The sequence below is a fragment of the Adelges cooleyi genome, unplaced genomic scaffold (genome assembly GCF_023614345.1).
Source record: "Adelges cooleyi isolate 19-005CV unplaced genomic scaffold, UGA_ACOO_1.1 ACOO_flye_CR_arks_rails_tigmint_CR_PRNA_8, whole genome shotgun sequence".
Classification (NCBI taxonomy): domain Eukaryota; kingdom Metazoa; phylum Arthropoda; class Insecta; order Hemiptera; family Adelgidae; genus Adelges; species Adelges cooleyi.
The window spans coordinates 5,937,183-5,947,375 of record NW_026096513.1 but is presented as its reverse complement, the minus strand read 5'-3'; the positions used below and the strand labels follow the sequence as shown (position 1 = coordinate 5,947,375).

At 27.4% G+C, this 10,193-nt stretch overlaps 1 protein-coding gene across 2 annotated transcripts; it reads right to left on the bottom strand.

Moving 5' to 3' along the window:
* Positions 1–1,112: 1,112 nt before the first annotated feature.
* Positions 1,113–4,208, bottom strand: LOC126845607 (uncharacterized). Of its 2 annotated transcripts, none has more exons than XM_050584360.1 (5): positions 4,042–4,208; positions 3,544–3,691; positions 2,004–2,071; positions 1,550–1,697; positions 1,113–1,270 (listed from the first exon to the last, which is right to left on the bottom strand). In XM_050584360.1, exons 1-5 carry the CDS (start codon positions 4,126–4,128, stop codon positions 1,203–1,205), a joined length of 519 nt encoding a protein of 172 aa, XP_050440317.1. In that variant the 5' UTR covers positions 4,129–4,208; the 3' UTR covers positions 1,113–1,202. The 2 variants fall into 2 exon arrangements, with proteins under 2 accessions (XP_050440317.1, XP_050440318.1); XM_050584361.1 differs by having other exon boundaries at positions 1,555–1,697.
* Between the last annotated feature and the right edge of the window lie 5,985 nt (positions 4,209–10,193).

The window sequence follows — 10,193 nt, the reverse complement described above, 5'->3', positions numbered from 1 at the left end:
CAATTTCGAATAAACGCTTTGACGCGGATCAGTATTTAGTATTTTCAAGCCAGTACAGTCCAAACAAAGCACAGTGTAAACCAGCAAAGTTAGAAAGTATTACACTGATGTGCTGTATTTACAAATAAGCACCCAAGCGTTTATTTGAAAGTGGTTTTATCTATTTTATTTATAGTAATTCCTGAAGAACTGTGACCCCTCCGTCCCCTCTATGCTTTGATTCCATTACGCCAATGCTCTACAGTAGTAGTCCTCTCGGATAAAATCAATTTCATATTTTTGCAATTGACTCATTTCATTTGACACAACGCGTGTACAACAAATTACAGCAATCCATTCTAGTATTAAAATCAACGTTTGCGAATGCATCACCATAGTGACTAAATGACAAAAATTGACCGTGGTTAACACGGTAACACGTCACCGTGTTAACCGTTATCGGTTTGTTCACTTAACGTTGTCAACTCTAGTGTTCTGATAATTCTGTTGGCTAACTCTGACGTGGTCGTATCGTGACTCCGGAATGTGCCGAGTGGTAATTACGGTCGCCACCGCCGGATAGATCCTCGATCGTCTAATGGGTGACGCTTACATACTTACATATAATATATTTTGAAGTAATATGTATTTGAAGGCCTATATTATCGATAATATAAAAAAATAGTAATGTTCAACAAATGTAGGCAAACATTGAAACTGGGTGGTTGTAGGTGTTAAGGAACCATCCTAACAGAGAACGAATTTATTTAATTATGTTTTCAAACTAACAAAATTCAAAAGTTTTAATTTTAAATTATTGATAGCCCCGTTATCGTAGATCTTTCTACAGTCTAACTTCTAGTTCTTAAAATCAAAACCTTCGCACGAAAAATATAAATATAGAAAAAGTCGCCAACTCTTCTGGTGGAATAGCTTATTGATAATTTTTTGGTTTGTTCATGTTTATCGTTAGTACTTTATCTTTATAACAGTCCATACAAATTTAGAACTAATTCGACTATTTTTGTTGAAGAATCTTGGGTTTTAGACACCAAAAAGTCTATAACTTCAATATTATCCAGTTGAGTTAAAGGAAGTAATAAAATAAATACTAACAAAATGTAGGAGCAAAATGGTTTATTAATCAATCAAGACTACATTTTTGTATGTGACATACTACATAGTACACACATGCATTAATTTAATTATAGTTAATAATATAATTAAAAAGATAAATGTTCACTAATCTGGCGAATCATATAATCTTTTGTCCAAAAAACAAACATGAGTCCTGAAAGTACAAAGTATTATACATTTTTTAATCAAACGAACCAGGCCAATTCAACGACAAATATATTGAGAAAAATATGTTTTCCACTAACAGAAGATTATTTTTTCAAATTTTCGTAATTGAAGAATAATAATGTAAAATTACATGATACATTTCATTTTGATAAAAAAGTATATAATTTATAGTCGTGCAATTAATGATAGACTTTATTATTAAAATGTCTAGTTTTTGAACATTTTTCTCAACATATTTATTGAATATTTTTTTATTGTGTATTACTTAACAATTCCGCTTTCAATATGTCAATTGTATTAGGGGATACATCCCTATGCCTATTTTGTGCTGCTGATTGAACGAGAAGACCTAGTTGAAGAAACTTTACTTCATTCCCATATGGATTGGCATCGTATAAAGCTCTTACATACCCCTATTGTTATTAGAATAAGAATAGACATTAAAATGTGCATTACCATTTACAAATAAAACATTTTTTGCAAAATAATAAGAACGTTAACAATATAGGATTAATTTTCTAAGACATTAATTTACATTTTGCATATATAACAGCAATAATCTAAGAAATGTATTTATCATACATTTTATACACTTATTATACTTATAAGAATAAATAAAATCAATTTTGCATAGAATAATTGAAAGTTTGAATACTTCAAATAAACATAATCTAACCAACCTTTAAACTGTAGTATAGTAAATTTAGTTTTATATTTACCGCCGATTCATTGTCACCTAGAATCATTCGGGTGTAAAATACAACTTCTTCTTTCGTAAAATAGGTGTCTGAAAGAATACAATTGTGTATATATTTTTAAAAAATGATATACGGCAAGTTTAATAGCAAAGGATTTGAGTGTATTATTGTGTTACAACATTTTATTTTTAATATTATAGCAACTCTGTAAATTAAAAATTTTATCTAGTTGGGGGGAGGGGGCGGTAAATTGGAAAAGTTTACTTCTTAACAGTTTAAATTTTAACAAACGAACCATACGAGTTTTAAAGTTTGTACTTGTCCTCTAGGATAAAACCACTTTCAAATAAACGCATTGATGCTAATTTATAAACATCGCACCTCACATTAATTAGTTCTTACTAATAAGTAATATATGTTAGTATAATTTATTGTTTTTTCCAACACAGTTTAAGATTTACTTTTAATTTCAATGTTTGATACTAAATTTTTCTTTAGAACAATACAAGAAATAAATATACAATTTGAGGATCTCTGTAAAGGTTTGGTTTCGTTTTGTACATTGTCAAGCTAGTAAAATAGAAGTATATTAGAGCTATGAAATAGTTTAATCTATGAAGTATAAAGAGTTAGTGTGCGATTACTCTAATGAAAGCACATAATACATAAATATTATTTTTATTGAGAATAAGCGATTATAATTTAAGTTATGGAGTACAAACGGTTGAAACATGAATCACCTACCATTCCAAAAAAATTTAACAAGGGTTTAATTATGTGTTATTTGGGCCACAATGATTTTGACGGGAAGTCACAGGCTTACAGGAATTATTACAACTAAAAGTATTAAAATCACTTTCAAATAAACACTTCGATGCGAATCAGTAGTTAGTATCTTTAAATCAGTAAAGTCTAAACCAAGCACAGTATAAACAAGCATAGTAAAAAAGAGTTAAAATGAACTGTAGTGTTTATAAATTAGCATCAAAGCGTTTGTTTGAAAGTAATTTAATCCGAGAGGACTAGTACAGTAGCGTCGAGGAATAATGTAATCAAAGCATAGCGGGGACGGAGAGGTCACGGGTCTACAGGAAGCTTTATTGATAAACGTCATAAAATCACTTTCAAATAAACACTTTGATGCTATTTGTAACCACAACACCTCACTTTTTTTTTACTATGCTGGTTTATACTATGCTTGGTTTGAATTTTACTGATTTGAAAATACTAACTACTGATTCGCATCGAAGCATTTATTCGAGAGTAATTTTATCATATTCAGTTGTAATAATTCCTCTCAACCTCTGTCCTCCTCGGCCCCACTATGCCCCACCCTACTGTATTGTCTTTTTTTAAAATCTGATTATGTATCTCATGTTTTGCTAATATTTTTGTATGCACCAAAAATGGTTTCATCATTGACAGTTATTTAATGTGTTCGTAATTTATGACTACAATGTACAGTTTTACAAATGATAGACTTGATTATTAAAATGTCTTTTTAATAGATATGTACATTTTACTCAACATATATGTTGAAAATTATCATATTATTCATTACTTTCAAATCTCGCTTCTACAGCATCACGATTGAAGTAATTTTCATTTGCGTCTGTTTCCGTTTTTACTTGGGAAACTACTTCTAATAGCCCATCGTAACTCAGGCCATCCGGCTCGCCATGCGCATTGACTATTCTTGTTATTGCTTCCTGTTGTTATAAGAATAAAAATTACTCATTCAATTGTATAATACAATTTGTAAGTTAAATTGATCCTTCTTTAACGAAATTAAAAATGCGTAACTAACAGACATATAAAATGACTTGCAAATTTTTTCAGCATAATAACATAAATTTCATATTAGTTAACGTTTTTTTGATATTGTTATCAAAAATTGGTTATAAGTGAAAATATTACTTAAAAAACTCTTCGGTGCGAAAATGGAAGTTGTTTAAACATTAAAGTATTTTTCTAAACTATACATTACATTTTGTACACTGTTAAGCAACAATCTTAGGTATTTTATTATTAATAATTAATCAGTACTCGTTATTCTTACAAGTTGATTTTGATTAGGACGAGCACCTTGACATTTCGAAAAATACAATGCCACGCAAAAAAACAAAATCATGGTTTTTGAAAACATTTTAAATATTCGAACAATAAACTTGGATTTAGAATATTTAACTAAGTTTGTAACTATTGAACCGTGAACTTCGCTTTAAGCAACAGATACTTAAGAACGTTGTTATTTGCGTTGTATGGCATTTATAGTAAACGCAATCCCTAACTGTTATTTTTTATGTACTTACCACATTTTAAAACTGTTTAGTTATGTGTAAAATATATGCATATATTTTCAACGATTATCGGTAGTGCCCCATCTAAAGAACATATTTAGAATACTCTAGAATGGAACAATAGTCAATAACAAAAACAAACAATTTTCTTAAAAATCTGTTGCTATCCTTTTGTTTAAGAAAAACTGTGAAAAATAAACCTAATACCTAAAAAGAGGGGTCACATTTTTTCCCCTTTGGATCGATTTACTCGAGTATCATCTCTACATATCCGAAATAGTTTGTGATTATTGGTACTTTGGTGTACCATAAAAAGAAAAATCGACTCCTTCGCCCCCAAAAATTAACATCGTCGAAAATAAATTGCCGGTTTTTAGACTTCGAACTTTAACTCACTAGATCTTAGTGAAAAACGGTCGGATCGAAGCGCAATTTTTATAGAACATTTATAAGGCATGTCAAATTGTTTTGGTTTAAAACTAAAGAGCTGAAAATTAGTCTGAAGATAGGTCTATATATATCTGTAACTTGTAAAAAAAGATATAATACAAAATCATAATTTTTTTTAAACATGTCTATGTAAGATATACAAATGTTAAATGGATTAACCTGTGCCAATAAAAAATACGAAAAGTAAACATATACATATACTTTTGCAAATGACAATAAAATATTATAATTCCCAGATTCAATATTTCATAGGGTTTAATAAGAAATTAAAAATCTTTTAAAAGTTAATAAAATATATACGTTACCATTTAAGTTTCAAAAGTTGTTATCAAAAAAACTAAGTTGGGAGGGGGGTAAAAACAAAAAAAAATTGTGAAAATTGAGATCACATTATATAAAAACAATATTAAAAAAAAATTTGTAATTTGTTTGTAAGCCCTATAAGATGTTGAGTGGCTCGTGATAAAAAAATCACTCTGTACTATAATGCAATGGAGATCAGGCTGTAATGTCAAAACACGAGTAAAAACGTTGAGTAATTTTCTGTTTAAGAGACATGGTGTAGTGCAGTGGACACCTCAGCTGCCACGAAGAACCTGAGGTTAAGCTGTGTCCAACCACACAAATCAACCAACAGCGTTATATTTTTTCTGTGTAGGAGGATGGTATGCAAATCAATTATAAAGATATATCGAATACTAGCCAAATTACCCGGCGTTTTTCGGAGAAATATTGTGATTAGATAACCATCATCACACGAAGCCAAATTAATTTATGTTGTTTTACGCACCCTCCACCACTGTTACGTCATCGTGCTGATGGGTATGTCGAACCCCTCCCTCCCGTCTAATTTTAAGGAAATATATAAAGGCAACCAGTGCGACGTAATTCACAGTGTCTATATATTTGTTGTCCAACTATGTTTTGCAACACTCTTTTTGGGGGTAACTCACTGTAAAAGCAATGTCTTTTTAAGTGTAAATCAACCAAAATAACGTTTGTAATAGAGCCTTAAACATATATAACGTCCAACATATAAAACCATTGAAAAATATAAATAAAAAATATCTATCTCTGTATTCAAATTTTGTCTCCGAGCCCTTACAGGTCTGTTTTTTTTCTTAAAACGTAATAAGACTGACTTCAAAATAATAGTATAAAAATAATAATTTATATGAAAGCTTATAAACAATGAATAAAATAAAAGATTATCACAAAAATTATATGTTTAACTTATCATAAATATTATAATCATGATAAAGATATAAATAACTTGCACTCTCTTGAATTCGAATGGATAATTGGATGGAATCATGTGTATGCGAGGAATAAAAACTGATTTGACATTTGCAAAACCAGTGCAAATATTAGCTTCTATAAGACTATTCTGAAGATCAATTACACGCAGGCGTGTACCATTGAATAACTTAGGCAGGTAAACATCTCTTAGAATCATTATAGTAGTACCAAAGTTTAAAGTTAGCAAATGTCTTCTAACACTGAATTTACAGATCTGTATTCATGGTTTGAAAAGAATCTAATAATATTTTAATTCTCTGCTGCTCTAGTGTTTTTTGTAGAACGTAACTTATTTACCTTATTTTATAGGTTAAATTATATTTCAACATTTTGAAATAATAATTGTGTTCGAAAAACTTGGAATATTAATTATTTTTAACAATATTTTCATGCATAGCTAACTAAAATTGTTTACTGTCAAAGATATAATTCATCCGGATCAAGTGTTTTTAGAAACATCGTATTATGTGCTGTTTTTTTCCAAATATGATTGCCATTTGCGTCATACTTTAATAAATCTGTTTCTATATACTTTGAATAACATTTGTTAAATAATGTATATTATGTTCAATTGAATATTTTTTTGACACATAAGTTTGCAAATTTAGTAATTGTTAATGTTTTTTAAAAGGGAAAATTAAAAATTAGTATTATTTAAAAAAAAAAAGTGTTTTTTCCTTAATGTATTATGTGTATTCCACATAAAACATTTATTTGATATATCTATACCATTGATTTGAATACCGTCCTCCTAGAGAAAAAAAATATATAGTTGATCCCACTGAAAATATGGTTCATGTAACGACACGATTAATTTATAGTTGGCCCAATTAAATATTTTATTAGAACAACTTGTTATTTAGATATATAAACTAAAATAGTATTAAGTCCCTAAAATATGCGTATTTTTAGTGGGATCATATTTTTAATAACTCAGTACAACTAGAAATGTATTGTCCCCTTAAGTTAACCATAAATTTGATTAGACGGACATTGTTTTTTGTAGAACGTAACTTATTCACCTTATTTTATAGGTTAAATTATATTTCAACATTTTGAAATAATAATTGTGTTCGAAATATTTGGAATATTAAATATTTTTAACAATATTTTCATGCATAGCTAACTAAAATTGTTTACTGTCAAAGATATAATTCATCCGGCTCAAGTGTTTTTAGAAACATGGTATTATGTGCTGTTGTTTTCCAAATACTATTGCCATTTGCGTCATACTTTAATAAATCTGTTTCTATTGTATAGTTTGAATAACATTTGTTATATAATGTATATTATATTCAATTGAATATTTTTTTGACACATAAGTTTGCAAATTTAGTAATTGTAAATGTTTTTTAAAAAGGAAAATTAAAACTTAGAATTATTTAAAAAAAAAAAAGTGTTTTTTCCTTAATGTATTATGTGTATTCCACATAAAACATTTATTTGATATATCTATACCATTGATTCGAATACCGTCCTCCTAGAGAGAAAATATATATAGTTGATCCCACATAAAATATGGTTCATGTAGGGACACGATTAATTTATAGTTGGCCCATATAAATATTTTATTAGAATAACTTGTTATTTAGTTATATGAACAAGAAATTTATTGAGCCCTTAAAATGTGCTTACTTTTAGTGGGATCAAATTTTAATAACTCAGTACAAATAGAAATGTATTGTGCTTTCATATTAACCATAAATTTGGTTGGACCGACATTGTTTTTTGTAGAACGTAACTTATTTACCTTATTTTATAGGTTAAATTATATTTCAACATTTTGAAATAATAATTGTGTTCGAAAAACTTGGAATATTAATTATTTTTAACAATATTTTCATGCATAGCTAACTAAAATTGTTTACTGTCTAAGATATAATTCATCCGGATCAATTGTTTTTAGAAACATCGTATTATGTGCTGTTTTTTTCCAAATATTATTGCCATTTGCGTCATACTTTAATAAATCTGTTTCTATATACTTTGAATAACATTTGTTAAATAATGTATATTATGTTCAATTGAATATTTTTTTGACACATAAGTTTGCAAATTTAGTAATTGTAAATGTTTTTTAAAAGGGAAAATTAAAAATTAGTATTATTTAAAAAAAAAAAGTGTTTTTTCCTTAATGTATTATGTGTATTCCACATAAAACATTTATTTGATATATCTATACCATTGATTTGAATACCGTCCTCCTAGAGAAAAAAAATATATAGTTGATCCCACTGAAAATATGGTTCATGTAACGACACGATTAATTTATAGTTGGCCCAATTAAATATTTTATTTGAACAACTTGTTATTTAGATATATAAACTAAAATAGTATTAAGTCCCTAAAATATGCGTATTTTTAGTGGGATCATATTTTTAATAACTCAGTACAACTAGAAATGTATTGTGCCCTCAAGTTAACCATAAATTTGATTAGACGGACATTGTTTTTTGTAGAACGTAACTTATTCACCTTATTTTATAGGTTAAATTATATTTCAACATTTTGAAATAATAATTGTGTTCGAAATATTTGGAATATTAAATATTTTTAACAATATTTTCATGCATAGCTAACTAAAATTGTTTACTGTCAAAGATATAATTCATCCGGCTCAAGTGTTTTTAGAAACATTGTATTATGTGCTGTTGTTTTCCAAATACTATTGCCATTTGCGTCATACTTTAATAAATCTGTTTCTATTGTATAGTTTGAATAACATTTGTTATATAATGTATATTATATTCAATTGAATATTTTTTTGACACATAAGTTTGCAAATTTAGTAATTGTAAATGTTTTTTAAAAAGGAAAATTAAAACTTAGAATTATTTAAAAAAAAAAAAGTGTTTTTTCCTTAATGTATTATGTGTATTCCACATAAAACATTTATTTGATATATCTATACCATTGATTCGAATACCGTCCTCCTAGAGAGAAAATATATATAGTTGATCCCACTTAAAATATGGTTCATGTAGGGACACGATTAATTTATAGTTGGCCCATATAAATATTTTATTAGAATAACTTGTTATTTAGTTATATGAACAAGAAATTTATTGAGCCCTTAAAATGTGCTTACTTTTAGTGGGATCAAATTTTAATAACTCAGTACAAATAGAAATGTATTGTGCTTTCATATTAACCATAAATTTGGTTGGACCGACATTGTTTTTTGTAGAACGTAACTTATTTACCTTATTTTATAGGTTAAATTATATTTCAACATTTTGAAATAATAATTGTGTTCGAAAAACTTGGAATATTAATTATTTTTAACAATATTTTCATGCATAGCTAACTAAAATTGTTTACTGTCTAAGATATAATTCATCCGGATCAATTGTTTTTAGAAACATCGTATTATGTGCTGTTTTTTTCCAAATATTATTGCCATTTGCGTCATACTTTAATAAATCTGTTTCTATATACTTTGAATAACATTTGTTAAATAATGTATATTATGTTCAATTGAATATTTTTTTGACACATAAGTTTGCAAATTTAGTAATTGTAAATGTTTTTTAAAAGGGAAAATTAAAAATTAGTATTATTTAAAAAAAAAAAAGTGTTTTTTCCTTAATGTATTATGTGTATTCCACATAAAACATTTATTTGATATATCTATACCATTGATTTTAATACCGTCCTCTTAGAGAAAAAAAATATATAGTTGATCCCACTTAAAATATGGTTCATATAACGACACGATTAATTTATAGTTGGCCCAATTAAATATTTTATTAGAACAACTTGTTATTTAGATATATAAACTAAAATAGTATTAAGTCCCTATAATATGCGTATTTTTAGTGGGATCATATTTTTAATAACTCAGTACAACTAGAAATGTATTGTGCCCTCAAGTTAACCTTAAATATGATTGGACCGACATTGTTTTTTGTAGAACGTAACTTATTCACCTTATTTTATAGGTTAAATTATATTTCAACATTTTGAAATAATAATTGTGTTCGAAATATTTGGAATATTAAATATTTTTAACAATATTTTCATGCATAGCTAACTAAAATTGTTTACTGTCAAAGATATAATTCATCCGGATCAATTGTTTTTAGAAACATCGTATTATGTGCTGTTTTTTTCCAAATATTATTGCCATTTGCGTCATACTTTAATAAATCTGTTTCTATAT

Bases quoted from the DNA above. Each gene is read 5' to 3' on its own strand.
- LOC126845607 (XM_050584360.1), bottom strand. From the start codon at position 4,128: ATGTTTTCAAAAACCATGATTTTGTTTTTTTGCGTGGCATTGTATTTT. The intron at 1,698-2,003 runs GTAAATATAAAA...TAATAACAATAG, and splicing joins TAGGTGACAATGAATCGGCG to GGGTATGTAAGAGCTTTATA. The intron at 1,271-1,549 runs GTAATACACAAT...TTGTACTTTCAG, and splicing joins ATTGAAAGCGGAATTGTTAA to GACTCATGTTTGTTTTTTGG.